The following is a 17891-nucleotide window of genomic DNA, read 5'->3' on the forward strand; positions in this document are numbered from 1 at the left end:
AGAGAGCCGTATATCCTCCTCTTCACGCAGATCACGGGGCTCGGGCCTGTTCCCAAGGGAGCCGTATATCCTCCTCCTCCTCTTCACGCAGATCACGGGGCTCGGGCCTGTTCCCAAGGGAGCCGTATATCCTCCTCCTCCTCTTCACGCAGATCACGGGGCTCGGGCCTGTTCCCAAGGGAGCCGTATATCCTCCTCCTCCTCTTCACGCAGATCACGGGGCTCGGGCCTGTTCCCAAGGGAGCCGTATATCCTCCTCCTCTTCACGCAGATCACGGGGCTCGGGCCTGTTCCCAAGGGAGCCGTATATCCTCCTCCTCCTCTTCACGCAGATCACGGGGCTCGGGCCTGTTCCCAAGGGAGCCGTATATCCTCCTCCTCCTCTTCACGCAGATCACGGGGCTCGGGCCTGTTCCCAAGGGAGCCGTATATCCTCCTCCTCCTCTTCACGCAGATCACGGGGCTCGGGCCTGTTCCCAAGGGAGCCGTATATCCTCCTCCTCCTCTTCACGCAGATCACGGGGCTCGGGCCTGTTCCCAAGGGAGCCGTATATCCTCCTCCTCCTCTTCACGCAGATCACGGGCCTCGGGCCTGTTCCCAAGGGAGCCGTATATCCTCCTCCTCCTCTTCACGCAGATCACGGGGCTCGGGCCTGTTCCCAAGGGAGCCGTATATCCTCCTCCTCCTCTTCACGCAGATCACGGGGCTCGGGCCTGTTCCCAAGGGAGCCGTATATCCTCCTCCTCCTCTTCACGCAGATCACGGGCCTCGGGCCTGTTCCCAAGGGAGCCGTATATCCTCCTCCTCGGGCTCGTCAGAGTCCTGAAAGAAGAAAAAGGATTCTGCTAGTCCGTTGTGAGTCATCGCAGTCCTGATGTCTAGAAGTTATTTTCGGTCATAAGAGACGGTAGCGGCAACATTAAGTACAAAATGAAAACAAGTTACAAACAACGTAGATAAACAAACAACAAACATAATCGGTTGGGGGCACGTAAAACGTCGGTCTTCTGCTCCGGCGCCATTTCGGAACCAATATTCTAAAAACAAAGACCTTTTTTTTATACAATATGTCCCGATTATTCCATATATAATATGTGTTGAGAAAAATTATGCTTATAAATTAAGGACCATGACAAGAACCTGCTGATGAAAAGCAGAGAGTTTCACTGGAACTTTGTCTATATTCTAATTGCAAACCAACATGAAGTTAAAGCCACCAAAAGCAGAGAAGACATGATGAGGAATAAAATTCCACATAGAAGTGGGTCTTCTTAGGATTTGTTTTATCCAATTGATCTTAAAAGTATTATTTAAGGTAGTAAAGTCCATAAAATTCAGCCCACCATTCTCATAAGTGTTCATTACAACAGTTTTCCTAATGTAATGGGTACAGATTCTCCACAGAAAGTTGAAAAGCATCTGGTCTATCTCCTTGCTTATTTTACTGTTAAGATATAAAGATAGAGCGCCATATGTTAGTCTAGTGATACCTTCAGCCTTGGTTATTAGGACTCTTCCTTTTAAAGATAAGTCCCTCTGTAGCCATTGATTTAGTCTTCTGGGGTTTTTTAATAAGAGGTTTAAAATGTAGTAAGCCTCTAGACTTCTGATCCTTTGTAATGGTTATGCCTAAATATGTACGTTCTTCTTTTACTGGAATACCATAATATGAAGGTGTCACACGATCTTTGACAGCCATGAGTTCACATTTATTAATGTTAAGATATAGACCAGAGGCTTTGGAAAAGGATTGTAATCACATTGATCAATATGGGAATCTGACTAGCATCTTTCAGAAAAAGTGTAGTATCGTCAGCCAGCTGGCTTATAATAATTTATTTACCAGCCATGGAAATACCTCGTACGGGACTATTATTTAAAGAATTTGTAAGAAGTTGGGATTAATAAAAACAGATACAGTGAGATAAGATAACCTTGCCTAATTCCTCTCTTTGACTCAAATCTAGGTGAGGTGCCATGTTTCAGTTTGATAGAGCTGTTACCATTCATATAGAGTCAATAGCCTTACAGAAAGGGAGTGGATGAGGAACTGATGATCTATTGCGTATTAACCACACTGGCAACTTGGATGCAATAGGTGGTTTCCTCCTGAAAATAATCAGTGGCACAACCTCTTCCAGATCACAATAGGCCTACTTGGATATTATGTTTTAATTTGGTTATTATGTTCTAATTTGGTTATTATGAGCTAAAAGAGAAAGGATTTCCTTATTACTAAAGTAAATTCTAAAACTGCAGGCATTTCAACGGTGGCGCCCACAGCAACAGGAAGCCAGGGAGACCAAACCCCCTACTTTAATTTTGAACTACAACTGCGACTTTATTCTCAACATTTTGACTTGATTCTTAAAATTACATTTCGAGTATATTCTCGAAATATTGCCACTTTATTCACAACATTTTATTTGGACTTTATTGTCGAAATATTGCCACTTTATTGTCGAAATATTGCCACATTTTTAAAGTACATCGCTTCACCTTGCCCTTATACCTATTTAAGCGATCCGCCTTACAACCCTGTCTTCTGTGACAAACGCTCCCTGCACGACATTAATTGATAAGTAATGCTGTCCAATCGACGGAGACCAGTCGTAGAAATCCATCCAATGGTAATTCTTGGAGGGGCGGGATCCTCAACCCCGCAATGACAAGATTGACAGTGTTGTAATTAATTATTTTTAACCCGATACAACGCACATTTATTTTGTTTATATTTTCCCAATCGTTATTTTGGCCTTAGTCATTTTGCCTGACATTTTAAAAGAAGCGAGGTCGTTAAGGGAAATACGATTTGTTTATTTTTTGTCTAAATGTGTTGGTTTCATTTCGCTTGTGCGGTCTTAAAAAGGAATTTCTTGTAAATGCTTGCGATGGATTTGCAATCTGCAGATTGATTGATTCCGATTAGGCTAGATATAAAACAAGACAATCATCTGTGGGCTAAACAGTCGTTTTAGGTGTTCTGGTAAGTAGGCTAAAACGTCTTGAAACTGTTGCTCAATACATTTATTCTTATGTGTAATTTTATCGAAGGAAGTGTGATTCATTAGTACATATAGCTGATGAGCAAGTTTAAAGGTAGTTGATACATTTTGGATGGTGGACAGTTGTTTTTTTCCACAAGCTATTATTCTAAAGAGATTTTTGATTATTGCAGTGTTATTAATGTGTTTGTTATTCATAGATTAAATGGAGTATTATTATAGACTGTATTTGTATGATTGTATTGTTCTAGTCTGCATCTGTCTGTCTGTATCCACCCTGTCTTCAATATGGTGCATCTTGTTCTCTCAGTGATGGGGCGGGGTCCTGGACATAACCATGAAGACCACAGGAAGAACACTATGGTTTGGCTCCCCAGCTTCCTGCATGGTGGGACTTCCAGCCTGGTGTCCACTCTCACCACCTTCCCCATCTACAAGATCGTGTTCCGCCAGCAGCTTCACAGCACCGTAGTCAGCCAGGCGATAGGCCAACTCAGGAAGGAGGGTTTCCTGAAGCTCTACAGGGGGGTGGTGCCCCCTCTACTGATGAAAACCCTGAATGGGACACTACTTTTCGGGATACATGACACTTTCCTCCACTGTCTCTCCTCCATCACCAACCCCTGCGGGGTCATCCATCTCCCCGCGTTACTAGCTGTGGCCGGGCTCGGCACAGGCATGGTGGAGGCCTTGGTGTTCACGCCATTTGAGCGTGTGCAGAATGTGCTGCAGAACGGGGGCAACGACCGCAGCCTGCCCACCCTGAGGAGTGTGTTGGCCCGGCTGGGGGCAGAGAGGCTGGGGTTGGGGTACTACAGAGCTTTCATCCCCATACTGGCCCGTAACACCCTGGGAAGCTGCATCTACTTCGGTCTGAAGGACCCCGTCAGTGCTGCTCTGAGGGAGAAGGGGCTTCCTCCTATGGCCTCATCCTTCCTGTCAGGAATGATAATCAGCTCCATGGCGATCAACCTGCCCCTGTATCCTCTGTCTGTGCTGGTGGTCAACATGCAGGCTGGGGTGGTGGGTGAGGCAGCGGGGGTGAGGGGGAGCTGGAAGGCGCTGTGGGAAGGTCAGCTGAAGAGGAGCGTCCCCCTGCTGTACCGTGGAGGTTCCTTGGTTATCCTCAGGAGCTGTATCAGCTGGGGAATCACAACAGCCATCTACGACCGACGCTCCGCACACTGAAACACAACACCTCACTGCTCCATTCCAGACAAGGTCTGCGTCACAAATTGCACCCTATTCCCTTTGCAGTGCAATTTGGGAAGCACCCGGGAAGAACTTCTCGAACTTTCTCGTCTCTCTCTTTCGCTTTCTCTCTCTTTCGCTTCCTGTCTCTCTCTCTCTTTCTCTCTGTCTCTCTCTCTTTCTCTCTGTCTCTCTCTCTTTCTCTCTGTCTCTCTGTCTCTCTGTCTCTCTCTCTTTGTCTTTCTCTCTCTCTCTTTCGCTTCCTCTCTCTCTCTCTGTCTCTCTTTCTCTCTGTCTCTCTCTCTTTCTCTCTGTCTCTCTCTCTTTATCTTTCTCTCTCTGTCTGTCTGTCTGTCTGTCTGTCTGTCTGTCTGTCTGTCTGTCTGTCTGTCTGTCTGTCTGTCTGTCTGTCTGTCTGTCTGTCTGTCTGTCTGTCTGTCTGTCTCTCTCTCTCTCTCTTTCTCTCTCTGTCTCTCTGTTTCTCTCTCTCTCTCTCTCTCTCTCTCTCTCTCTCTTGTCCTTTATCTGCCTGGTGTGAAACCTGAGTGGTGGGTGGTCACCTGGTAGGCATGCACCATATTGCGCACATCCGCTAGAAATTATGAGCAGTTAAGTGAAGATCAAAGGAGCAAAGGAGAGAAGAGCAGGAGAGCAGGAGAGGAGACCACTTTTGACTATTGAAATGGTACCCTTGGTGATGACTGCTGATGTCTTATGGAGCTGTTCTGTTCAGGAATGCAGCATGGTCTCAAGGATGGTCCAGCAGCTGCAGTTGGGCACCACTTTATTAGTCAGGCCGTGCACATTTTATTCAATGTTTAAAAAGTGAACAGGAAAACTTTTAAGTTGACAGATTTCTATTTTGTTTTTGAGGGACAGTCGGTAAACATTTAATTACATTTGTATGGCCTCAATCATCAAAACTCTCTCTGATATCCGGTTTTTATGAGCCAAAGATTACTGTGCAATGATGTTTAATGGTTCTATTTCTCTCAGGTGCCTCACTGTGTCCTATTTTAAGTCCTGAATGTATCAAAGCCAAGGAGATCCATTTATGTTCAAGGTGCTCTAACAAGTTTCGTCAACATGGGCTTTAATATTTAAATGAACTGCATGTGAATCAAATGAGATATGTATCACTGTCACGTTCTGACCTTTATTTCCTTTGTTTTGTCTTTATTTAGTATGGTCAGGGCGTGAGTTGGGGTGGGCAGTCTAGGTTTGTCATTCTATGTTGGGGTTTTGATTTCAGCCTAGTATGGTTCTCAATCAGAGGCAGGTGTCATTTGTTGTCTCTGATTGAGAATCATACTTAGGTAGCCTGGGTTTCACTGTTGGTTTGTGGGTGTTTGTTTCCGTGTGAGTGTTTGTCGCCACACGGTATTTCGTTTTTCGGTTTCATCACATCGAAACATTTATTGTTTTGTATTTCAGTGTTCAGTTCGCTTTTAATAAATCGTCATGAACACTTACCACGCTGCATCTTGGTCCGATCCTTACTCCTCTTCAGACGAAGAGGAAATCTGCCGTTACAATCACTCAGTATAGGCCTACCCTTCTATTGTCTTATACCTGGATACCATTACCAACTTCCCTTTCTCACAAAATGGACTATAAGTGTATCTATTCTATTCTAATGTATTCTACTCTGAGAGGAATACTTGAATTATAATGTTTTGACCTCAGAACATATCCCAGACTCTGTACCATACAATGTTGATCCATCAAGCTGCACAAAACTGAACAAAAATAGAAGCGCAACATGCAACAATTTCAACGATTTTACAGTTACACTTCCAACAAAGAGATCAGTCAATTGAAATAAATCATTAGGCCCTAGTCCATGAATTCCACATGAATGGGCAGGGATGCAGCAATGGGAGGTCATAGGTCCACTCACTGGGGAGGTCATAGGTCCACTCACTGGGGAGGGCATAGGTCCACTCACTGGGGAGGGCATAGGTCAACTCACTGGGGAGGTCATAGGTCAACTCACTGGGGAGGTCATAGGTCAACTCACTGGGGAGCCAGGCCCAGCCAGTCAGAAGGATTTTTCCTCCACAAACGGGCTTTATTACAGACATAAATATTCTTCAGTTTGCGGTTGTGAGGCCGGTGGACGTACTGCCAAATCCTCTAAAACGATGTTGGAGGTGGCTTATGGTAGAGAAATTAACATTAAATGATCTGGAAACAGTTCTGGTGGACATTCTTGCAGTGAGCATGCCAATTACACACTCCCTCAACTCGAGACAAAACTGCACATTTTAGAGCAATCTTTTATTGTCCCCAGCACAAGGTGCACCTGTGTATTGTTCATGCTGTTTAATCAGCTTCTTGATATGCCACACCTATCAGGTGGATGGATTATCTTGGCAAAGGAGAAATGCTCACTAACAGGGATCTTAACAAATTGAAGCACAAAATTTGAGAGAAATAAGCTTTTTGTGCTTCTGGAATATTTATGGGATCTTTTATTTCAGCTCATGAAACATGGAACCAACACATGTTGCATTTATATTTTTGTTCAGTATATATGCCTGAGCATTAATACATGTTTTATCAAACCACACTTGACTTTCATCTTGCAAGTTATTCTGAATATGTGTTTGCATTTTATACTGAACTTCGTGCTGAGGGAATTCTCTTCCTGTGACGAAGATGCTTCTTGCGTTGCCCTGTAGGCTATGCTGTATATATCCACAAGGTGGCGCTGTGGTATCACTTTCTGATTTATCAAACGAACACTACACAAGATTGTTCCCCCTGAACATCTCAACTCATAGATTTAGCCTGGCCAATGATATCCCTCTTCTGGATGGATTGGGCCAATGCCGCAGCTCAGATTGGTGTCCATGGCGGTGTGAGAAAGGGCGTGCTTTCCCTATTTAAGCCTACACCCAGACGTTGTACCTGTAACGGACATTCTCACCGCACATCCCCGTACCAGGTAAATATTGGTAGCTTTAGTAGACAAATTATTCAAATTCCATCTTGTTATCTCCCTCTGTTTGTTCGTTAGTTTATTGATGCCACCCCATGTTACAGTCTACTACAGTCTAATAACGTTATTCTGATGGGTGGTGGTGTTATTACGCAATTCTAAGCATTTTTTCAGACGTTTTTAAAATGTATTTTTTTTAGACGGAAGGAAGGGACTGACGGTTGTAGGTTGTATTTGATTGTCAGTAAAGAGTAGTCTATAGACTATTGGTTATTATTAGGCTATATGATTTAGTGTTAGGCTATTTAAGGGTTGATTTTGTTGCTGTGTTGACAGCTCTGCAATGCATGCATTTAATGCGCCTGCACCCCTACACAGCATTCCAACTAGGCTATTAAACGTGTCTGTGTTTAATTATTGTATGGTTAGGTTAGGCTAATTGTCATCATCATGGTTATATAAAATAGTTACAGGTCTTGGTGTGATGACATGCCGAATATATTTACATTTTTTAAGTTGTCGCACTGTTACCTAAAGCCCAATCAATGCATGTGATGCTGACGGCGCAATGCCATGGTTCTAGCCTACAGTCTGCTTATAGATTGGCGGTTCATCGGGGTGCGGTTGTATGATAAAAACATGTTCTACCGGTGAGCTCAACATGCCTTAACATGACAGATCCGTCAAATTATCTTATTTTTACTGAAGATGGCGTTGACACCTATCAATTCATCTGTGCGTTTTGCGTAAATTGGTTTGGTGAAACAAAATCTAACCCGTCACACCCAGTTATTGCGCACGCGGGCACCTAGATAAGGTCTACCTGCAAGCAGATCATGAGACTGTGTTTGTGAGTTCTGTGTTTGCGAAAGTATAAACTCAATATTTGTTCAATTAAGCACCAGTGTGTGGAGGTGGCACGTGATATGCCATTGGCCCTTGCATGTGAAATCACACTGAAATGTAGACCTTCTAATAGTATGCTAAGAATTGCATTTGTGTCGAAATTAGGTTAGAGGTCAACACAGATCTAATAGACTAGTAAATCGCACCTTTAACATCCCAATGCATGTAGGTTCATTCATTGACATCCTTTCATAGATTTAGAGAATTCAATGTTTCCATCCCAATGTGCTCTTTCTGCAGCCTCTCGCGGAACCAGAACGTACCAGTACACATTCCTGTATACCAGAACCAGTGCATTGCAGCAGACCTGAGTGCTTGGGTAACTCTCAGTGAAACATAACCATAAAACAAGCTCTCTCTCTCTCTCCTGACTATTTGTTCTCCTTTGTTAGATAGTAAATGGTGAAGTCGTGGGAGTGGTGTGTGTAACTGAATTACGCAACTAGCTAGAGTAGTCTATATGGATTATACAGGTGTGTGTGTGTGTGGGGGGGTAAAGTGTGTGTGTGTGGGGTAAAGTGGGTGTGTGTGGGGGGGAGGGTAAAGTGTGTGTGTGTGTGGGGGGGTAAAGTGTGTGTGTGTGGGGGGTAAAGTGGGTGTGTGTGGGGGGGAGGGTAAAGTGTGTGTGTGGGGGGGGTAAAGTGTGTGTGTGTGGGGGGGGTAAAGTGTGTGTGTGTGTGTGTGTGGGGTAAAGTGGGTGCGGCTGGACTTCACCTGCATGCACTCACCTGTATTCTAGATTACATATTTGTCTAAGGACTCTCTTTCTTTCTCTCTTTCTCTCTCTCTCGACATTTACATTCTGACTCCTTCTCCCTCAGACATCATCTAAGATGGGCGACAACAACCCAGTGAAGCAGGGAGTGGAGACCTTTGACAAGAAGTGTCTAAAGAAGACCAGTACTGCTGAGAAGAACACTCTGCCAACCAAGGAGGGTACGTTTCTCCTACCCTCCTATCCTATCTCCTTTTCTGTCTCCTCCCCTTATTGCTCCTACTCATGTCCCACCCTATACCTGTCTCCCTCTCTCTGTACCTGTCTCCCTCTCTCTGTACCTGTCTCCCTGTACCTGTCTCCCTCTCTCTGTACCTGTCTCCCTCTCCCTGTACCTGTTACCTTGTACCTTTCTCTCTCTCCCTGTCAATTAAATTCAATGTCAATGTAAGGGCTTTATTGGCATGGAAACATACTGTATGTTAACATTGCCAAAGCAATGTTAATAAATAAACTAATGTGAAATAAGCAATAAAAATGAACAGTAAACATTACACTCACAGAATTTCCAAAATAATAAAGACATTTCAAATGACATATTATGTATATATACAGTGTTGTAACGATGTTCAAATCATTAAAGTATAAAAGGGAAAATTAACATAAATATGGGTTGTATTTACAATGGTGTTTGTTCTTCACTGGTTGCCCTTTTCTTGTGGCAACAGTTCACAAATCTTGCTGCTGTGATGGCACACTGTGGTATTTCACCCAGTAGATATGTGAGTTTATCAAAATCGAGGTTGTTTTTGAATTCTTTGTGGGTCTTTGTAATTCGAGGGAGATATGTGTCTAATATGTTCATACATTTGGCAGGAGGTTAGGAAGTGCAGCTCAGTTTTTACCTCATTTTGTGGGCAGTGTGCACGTAGCCTGTCTTCTGTTGAGAGCCATGTCTGTCTATGGCGGCCTTTCTCAATAGCAAGGCTATGCTCACTAAGTCTGTAAGTAGTCAAAGCTTTCCTTAAGTTTGGGTCAGTCACAGTGGTCAGGTATTCTGCCACTGTGTACTCTCTGTTTAGGACCAAATAGCATTCTAGTTTGCTCTGTTTTTTTGTTAATTCTTTCCAATGTGTCATGTAATTATCTTTTTGTTTTCTCATGATTTGGTTGGGTCTAATTGTTTTGCTGTCCTGCGGCTCTGTGGGGTCTGTTTGTGTTTGTGAACAGAGCCCCAGGACCAGCTTGCTTAGGGGACTCTCTCCAGGTTCATCTCTCTGTAGGTGATGGCTTTGTCATGGAAGGTTTGGGAATCGCCTTGCTTTTAGGTGGTTGTAGAATTTAACGTCTCGTTTCTGGATTTTGATCATTAGCGGGTATCGGACTAATTCTGCTCTGCATTATTTGTGTACCTGTCTCCCTCTCTGTTTACAGTAGCTACCCTGTACCTGTCTCCCTCTCTGTTTACAGTAGCTACCCTGTACCTGTCTCCATCTCTGTTTACAGTAGCTACCCTGTACCTGTCTCCATCTCTGCTTACAGTAGCTACCCTGTACCTGTCTCCCTCTCTGTTTACAGTAGCTACCCTGTACCTGTCTCCATCTCTGTTTACAGTAGCTACCCTGTACCTGTCTCCATCTCTGTTTACAGTAGCTACCCTGTACCTGTCTCCATCTCTGCTTACAGTATCTACCCTGTACCTGTCTCCATCTCTGTTTACAGTAGCTACCCTGTACCTGTCTCCATCTCTGTTTACAGTAGCTACCCTGTACCTGTCTCCATCTCTGCTTACAGTATCTACCCTGTACCTGTCTCCATCTCTGTTTACAGTATCTACCCTGTACCTGTCTCCATCTCTGTTTACAGTATCTACCCTGTACCTGTCTCCATCTCTGTTTACAGTATCTACCCTGTACCTGTCTCCATCTCTGTTTACAGTATCTACCCTGTACCTGTCTCCATCTCTGTTTACAGTATCTACCCTGTACCTGTCTCCATCTCTGTTTACAGTATCTACCCTGTACCTGTCTCCATCTCTGTTTACACTAGCTACCATGTACATGTCTCCATCTCTGTTTACAGTATCTACCCTGTACCTGTCTCCATCTCTGTTTACACTAGCTACCATGTACCTGTCTCCCTCTCTGTTTACAGTAGCTAAGTGCCTCCCACTGTTTTGTACAGAGAAAAGAAGGCAACACTGCACTAGTATGACATAGGCCTATTACTGATTAACCGAGAGCTTGGTACACACCTGAGGGCAACAATAAGAGGCCTTTGTCCCTGTTCAACCTAATGCCTTTGGTTGGCCAGGAAGTCATAAAATACTCAAAGGTGTGCCCTTCTACTGTAGTGTTAGTGCCCTTCTACTGTAGTGTTAGTAGTGTGTCACTGCCCTTCTACTGTAGTGTTAGTAGTGTGTTAGTGCCATTTTACTGTAGAGTTAGTGCCCTTCTACTGTAGTGTTAGCGCCCTTCTACTGTAGTGTTAGTAGTGTGTTAGTGCCCTTCTACTGTAGTGTTAGTAGTGTGTTAGTGCCCTTCTACTGTAGTGTTAGTAGTGTGTTAGTGCCCTTCTACTGTAGTGTTAGTGGTGTGTTAGTGCCCTTCTACTGTAGTGTTAGTAGTGTGTTAGTGCCCTTCTACTGTAGTGTTAGTGCCCTTCTACTGTAGTGTTAGTGCTCTTCTACTGTAGTGTTAGTGCCCTTCTACTGTAGTGTTAGTGCCCTTCTACTGTAGTGTTAGTGCCCTTCTACTGTAGTGTTAGTGCCCTTCTACTGTAGTGTTAGTAGTGTGTTAGTGCCCTTCTACTGTCGTGTTAGTGCCCTTCTACTGTAGTGTTAGTGCCCTTCTACTGTAGTGTTAGTGCCCTTCTACTGTAGTGTTAGTGCTCTTCTACTGTAGTGTTAGTGCCCTTCTACTGTAGTGTTAGTGCCCTTCTACTGTAGTGTTAGTGCCCTTCTACTGTAGTGTTAGTGCCCTTCTACTGTAGTGTTAGTGCCCTTTGCCTGTAGTGTTAGTGCCCTTCTACTGTAGTGTTAGTGCCCTTCTACTGTAGTGTGTTAGTGCCCTTCTACTGTAGTGTTAGTGCCCTTCTACTGTAGTGTTAGTGCCCTTCTACTGTAGTGTTAGTGCCCTTTGCCTGTAGTGTTAGTGCCCTTCTACTGTAGTGTTAGTGCCCTTCTACTGTAGTGTTAGTGCCCTTTGCCTGTAGTGTTAGTGCCCTTCTACTGTAGTGTTAGTGCCCTTCTACTGTAGTGTTAGTGCCCTTCTACTGTAGTGTTAGTAGTGTGTAGTTTCTCTTCGTTTGACTATATTTAAAGTAGAGGTTAAATCTTCACATCCAGGAACAGTACAGCATTGTCCCATTTGTACAGGTACGCCCAATGCATTCCAGGTATCAAGTACACACTTGTCTTACTGTTATCCAGCTGCGTTGCAGAACCGTGCTGATCTTTTAGTGGTGCCGTGGCCTTGTGAGCCTCAGCTATTACTGTGGTATTGATATAACATTATAGTAGTCCTAGAGAACTGGTATTGATAACATTATAGTAGTCCTAGAGAACTGGTATTGATAACATTATAGTAGTCCTAGAGAACTGGTATTGATAACATTATAGTAGTCCTAGAGAACTGGTATTGATAACATTATAGTAGTCCTAGAGAACTGGTATTGATAACATTATAGTAGTCCTAGAGAACTGGTATTGATAACATTATAGTAGTCCTAGAGAACTGGTATTGATAACATTATAGTAGTCCTAGAGAACTGGTATTGATAACATTATAGTAGTCATTTACAGTGCCTTGCGAAAGTATTCGGCCCCCTTGAACTTTGCGACCTTTTGGCACATTTCAGGCTTCAAACATAAAGATATAAAACTGTATTTTTTTGTGAAGAATCAACAACAAGTGGGACACAATCATGAAGTGGAATGACATTTATTGGATATTTCAAACTTTTTTAACAAATCAAAAACAGAAAAATTGGGCGTGCAAAATTATTCAGCCCCTTTACTTTCAGTGCAGCAAACTCTCTCCAGAAGTTCAGTGAGGATCTCTGAATGATCCAATGTTGACCTAAATGACTAATGATGATAAATACAATCCACCTGTGTGTAATCAAGTCTCCGTATAAATGCACCTGCACTGTGATAGTCTCAGAGGTCCGTTAAAAGCGCAGAGAGCATCATGAAGAACAAGGAATACACCAGGCAGGTCTGAGATACTTTTGTGAAGAAGTTTAAAGCCAGATTTGGATACAAAAAGATTTCCCAAGCTTTAAACATCCCAAGGAGCACTGTGCAAGCGATAATATTGAAATGGAAGGAGTATCAGACCACTGCAAATCTACCAAGACCTGGCCGTCCCTCTAAACTTTCAGCTCATACAAGGAGAAGACTGATCAGAGATGCAGCCAAGAGGCCCATGATCACTCTGGATGAACTGCAGAGATCTACAGCTGAGGTGGGAGACTCTGTCCATAGGAAAACAATCAGTCGTATATTGCACAAATCTGGCCTTTATGGAAGAGTGGCAAGAAGAAAGCCATTTCTTAAAGATATCCATAAAAAGTGTTGTTTAAAGTTTGCCACAAGCCACCTGGGAGACACACCAAACATGTGGAAGAAGGTGCTCTGGTCAGATGAAACCAAAATTGAACTTTTTGGCAACAATGCAAAATGTTATGTTTGGCGTAAAAGCAACACAGCTCATCACCCTGAACACACCCTCCCCACTGTCAAACATGGTGGTGGCAGCATCATGGTTTGGGCCTGCTTTTCTTCAGCAGGGACAGGGAAGATGGTTAAAATTGATGGGAAGATGGATGGAGCCAAATACAGGACCATTCTGGAAGAAAACCTGATGGAGTCTGCAAAAGACCTGAGACTGGGACGGAGATTTGTCTTCCAACAAGACAATGATCCAAAACATAAAGCAAAATCTACAATGGAATGGTTAAAAAAATAAACATATCCAGGTGTTAGAATGGCCAAGTCAAAGTCCAGACCTGAATCCAATCGAGAATCTGTGGAAAAAACTGAAAACTGCTGTTCACAAATGCTCTCCATCCAACCTCCCTGAGCTCGAGCTGTTTTGCAAGGAGGAATGGGGAAAAAATTCAGTCTCTCGATGTGCAAAACTGATAGAGACATACCCCAAGCGACTTACAGCTGTAATCGCAGCAAAAGGTGGCGCTACAAAGTATTAACTTAAGCGGGCTGAATAATTTTGCACGCCCAATTTTTCAGTTTTTGATTTGTTAAAAAAGTTTGAAATATCCAATAAATGTCGTTCCACTTCATGATTGTGTCCCACTTGTTGTTGATTCTTCACAAAAAAATACAGTTTTATATCTTTATGTTTGAAGCCTGAAATGTGGCAAAAGGTCGCAAAGTTCAAGGGGGCCGAATACTTTCGCAAGGCACTGTAGAACTGGTATTGATAACATTATAGTATAGAACATTAACATATAGATCTGGGCTGTCTTGGCCTGGACATTGAGCTTTGCAGTCCAGCAGTGGAGAGGCAGTGCAGTTAGGGGGGGGAGAAGCTGCCTTTTGGTGCAGAAAGGGTGTGGACTAAAGAGGGTTAAGTGCAGTCAGAGAGGGTGTGGAGAGGGAGATTTTTAGTGCAGTCAGAGAGGGTGTGGAGAGGGAGATTTTTAGTGCAGTCAGAGAGGGTGTGGAGAGGGAGATTTTTAGTGCAGTCAGAGAGGGTGTGGAGAGGGAGATTTTTAGTGCAGTCAGAGAGGGTGTGGAGAGGGAGATTTTTAGTGCAGTCAGAGAGGGTGAGGAGAGGGAGATTTTTAGTGCAGTCAGAGAGGGTGTGTAGAGGGAGATTTTTAGTGCAGTCAGAGAGGGTGTGTAGAGGGAGATTTTTAGTGCAGACAGGGAGTGTACTAAAGAGGAGTTTAGTGCAGACAGGGACTGTACTAGCGAGGGGTTTAGTGCAGATCTAGAGAGGCCTTAGTTCAGACAGGATGTACTAGACTGAAGCCGTAGTTCAGACTGGATGGACTAGACTGAAGCCGTAGTTCAGACTGGATGGACTAGACTGAAGCTTTAGTTCAGACAGGATGGACTAGACTGAAGCCGTAGTTCAGACAGGATGGACTAGACTGAAGCCGTACTTCAGACAGGATAGACTGAAGCCGTACTTCAGACAGGATAGACTGAAGCCGTACTTCAGACAGGGTGGACTAGACTGAAGCCGTAGTTCAGACAGGATGGACTAGACTGAAGCCGTAGTTCAGACAGGATGGACTAGACTGAAGCCGTAGTTCAGACAGGATGGACTAGACTGAAGCCGTAGTTCAGACAGGATGAACTAGACTGAAGCCGTTGTTCAGACAGGGTGGACTGGACTGAAGCCATAGTTCAGACAGGATGGACAAGACTGAAACCTTAATTCAGACAAGAAGAACTATACTGAAGCCATAGTTCAGACAGGATGGACTAGACTGAAGCCGTGATTAAGACAGGATGGACTAGACTGAAGCCGTGGTTAAGACAGGATGGACTAGACTGAAGCAGTGGTTCACCACGAAGGCCAATACTCCATCCCACCAAAACACGCTGGCATTTCAGGTGTTCTTTTCAAACAGCTCTTACACTAAAATGGCATTATCATAACTTTCACAATTTCACAGTATTATCCCAACCTCATAGTGTGGAAATATATACACATTTTTTGTCAGTAGCAGTGTGGTAGGAGGTGTGATTTGGGTGGATATTCTAGTTGTTCTCTGTCAGTAGCAGTGTGGTAGGAGGTGTGATTTGGGTAGATATCAAGATGTTCTCTGTCAGTAGCAGTGTGGTAGGAGGTGTGATTTGGGTGGATATTCTAGTTGTTCTCTGTCAGTAGCAGTGTGGTAGGAGATGTGATTTGGGTAGATATCAAGATGTTCTCTGTCAGTAGCAGTGTGGTAGGAGGTGTGATTTGGGTAGATATCAAGATGTTCTCTGTCAGTAGCAGTGTGGTAGGAGGTGTGATTGGGAGTGCAGTAGTAAGCATCATGCATGTTCACTGCTCTAGAAACATCCGCTGCAATAACCCCCACCCCAGGACAGAGAATACTGCAATGCAGGGAGGAACCTCTAGTAAAGAAATGTAGACCCCTATTGAATTTGGTTGGTTAGGCTTTCTATTTTCAGTTATCTATTTACCAGGTATTTACATCAGTATTACATGGTAATATTAAAATGACATGACAATTACTCTGTTACCATTTTCTATTGTGTAGTCTTCTATTTTATTTCTTAAAGCACCATTTCCCCATAAATACCTTGCAAATATCAGACAGGACTGTACAGTGCGGTATTACCAGCAGGTATACCATAAAGCGGCACACACATTTTGAAGATTTACTGTATAAAGGAGAGGGTTATTGATAACAGGATAAAAGACACTTGACCAATGACAGGAGGTTGAGCCAGCCAGGCTGATAACAAGCCAATGACAGGAAGTTGTGCCAGCCAGGCTGATAACAAGCCAATGACAGGAGGTAGAGCTAGCCAGGCTGATAACAAGCCAATGACAGGAGGTAGAGCTAGCCAGGCTGATAACAAGCCAATGACAGGAGGTAGAGCTAGCCAGGCTGATAACAAGCCAATGACAGGAGGTAGAGCTAGCCAGGCTGATAACAAGCCAATGACAGGAGGTTGAGCTAGCCAGGCTGATAACAAGCCAATGACAGGAGGTTTAGCTAGCCAGGCTGATAACAAGCCAATGACAGGAGGTTGAGCTAGCCAGGCTGATAACAAGCCAATGACAGGAGGTTGAGCTAGCCAGGCTGATAACAAGCCAATGACAGGAGGTTTAGCTAGCCAGGCTGATAACAAGCCAATGACAGGAGGTTTAGCTAGCCAGGCTGATAACAAGCCAATGACAGGAGGTTGAGCTAGCCAGGCTGATAACAAGCCAATGACAGGAGGTTGAGCTAGCCAGGCTGATAACAAGCCAATGACAGGAGGTTTAGCTAGCCAGGCTGATAACAAGCCAATGACAGGAGGTTTAGCTAGCCAGGCTGATAAGAAGCCAATGACAGGAGGTTTAGCTAGCCAGGCTGATAACAAGCCAATGACAGGAGAGGAACCATCTGTCTCCCAAGCTGCCTTTCAGCCTGCGCCCCTCCTAAGAGTGGATTCATCCTCTTTCTATTGCTCCGTCTGAGAGTATTTTTATCCTCTTCTATTGCCCAGTGATAGCTCATGATTTTAACGTTCAGTATGATGATGTACTGACATTTTAGGATACAGTATCTTCCATTTTGGATTGGTTGTGGTGTCCTGTTTTGAGCGTTTTGGAATAGATTAGGTGATGAACAAATATCTGATAGTTTGATTACTCAATATGCCAGATATCCATCACAACAGTGTTCAAGACATAGACTAATCACTAACTTGTCTCTCTTTCTCTCACAGATATCGAGCAGGAGAAGAAAGCTGAAGGAGGATCCAAATGAAACACCAGGGTTCCTCTCCTCCAGTTGTCGTTCTCTCTTCTCCTCCTTTTAAGAAACATGTCTATCATCTCTTCTTCTGCTTCTTTGCGTTTCACCATGTTAATGAATCACAATGGCATTGACTCTGATGCTGTGGGGTTAGGGGTGCATGATTAGTAAAGGGAAGGCCAGTACGATTTGAACCGTCAATGTTTTGAATTATGCTTTTTCATGCAGTCTTGGTTGGAAAGGGGTGAAATAAGATCAAGATGGATGAGATACGCTGTTTGTTGAAAACAAAGGAAAAACTGAGCATGTTGTGTTTGTGTCAATGACATATAATACTGTCACCATCAACAGGTAGTTCCACTGTCAACTATGCCCAGTGTTCTGCCTGTATACAATGCCATTCTGGATCAGTTCTGTAACAATAACATGAGAGAAGATATTTTTGTTTTAATAAAATGAGTGTTTTAGTCTTGTCTTTTTTTTTTTTTTTTTTTACTTAAGCAATAAGATAAGTGTGTTCTTGTGATATTTTTGTCATTATATTGAGTATACAATCCTATTAAGAACATTATTTTAAAGACGTATGTATGAGTGATTATTAGCTAGTTTCATTTACTGGCAGAGCTCATTCAGGACAGGTTGAAGTGTAATCTGAGGCACATACCAACCGATGAC

At 43.6% G+C, this 17891-nt stretch overlaps 2 protein-coding genes across 2 annotated transcripts; both read left to right on the forward strand.

Moving 5' to 3' along the window:
• The first annotated feature begins 2634 nt into the window (after positions 1-2634).
• LOC112216865 (solute carrier family 25 member 53-like) lies at positions 2635-4414 on the forward strand. Its single transcript, XM_024377393.2, has 2 exons — positions 2635-2987; positions 3317-4414. The coding sequence occupies exon 2, from the start codon at positions 3319-3321 to the stop codon at positions 4192-4194; it is 876 nt and encodes a 291-aa protein (XP_024233161.1). The 5' UTR covers positions 2635-2987; positions 3317-3318; the 3' UTR covers positions 4195-4414.
• Positions 4415-7002: 2588 nt separating this feature from the next.
• LOC112232565 (thymosin beta-a-like) lies at positions 7003-17689 on the forward strand. Its single transcript, XM_024399663.2, has 4 exons — positions 7003-7147; positions 8288-8366; positions 8869-8983; positions 17188-17689. The coding sequence occupies exons 3-4, from the start codon at positions 8881-8883 to the stop codon at positions 17226-17228; spliced, it is 144 nt and encodes a 47-aa protein (XP_024255431.1). The 5' UTR covers positions 7003-7147; positions 8288-8366; positions 8869-8880; the 3' UTR covers positions 17229-17689.
• Positions 17690-17891: the final 202 nt, after the last annotated feature.

The sequence above is a fragment of the Oncorhynchus tshawytscha genome, linkage group LG21, assembly GCF_018296145.1.
Source record: "Oncorhynchus tshawytscha isolate Ot180627B linkage group LG21, Otsh_v2.0, whole genome shotgun sequence".
NCBI classification, from domain to species: Eukaryota; Metazoa; Chordata; class Actinopteri; order Salmoniformes; family Salmonidae; genus Oncorhynchus; species Oncorhynchus tshawytscha.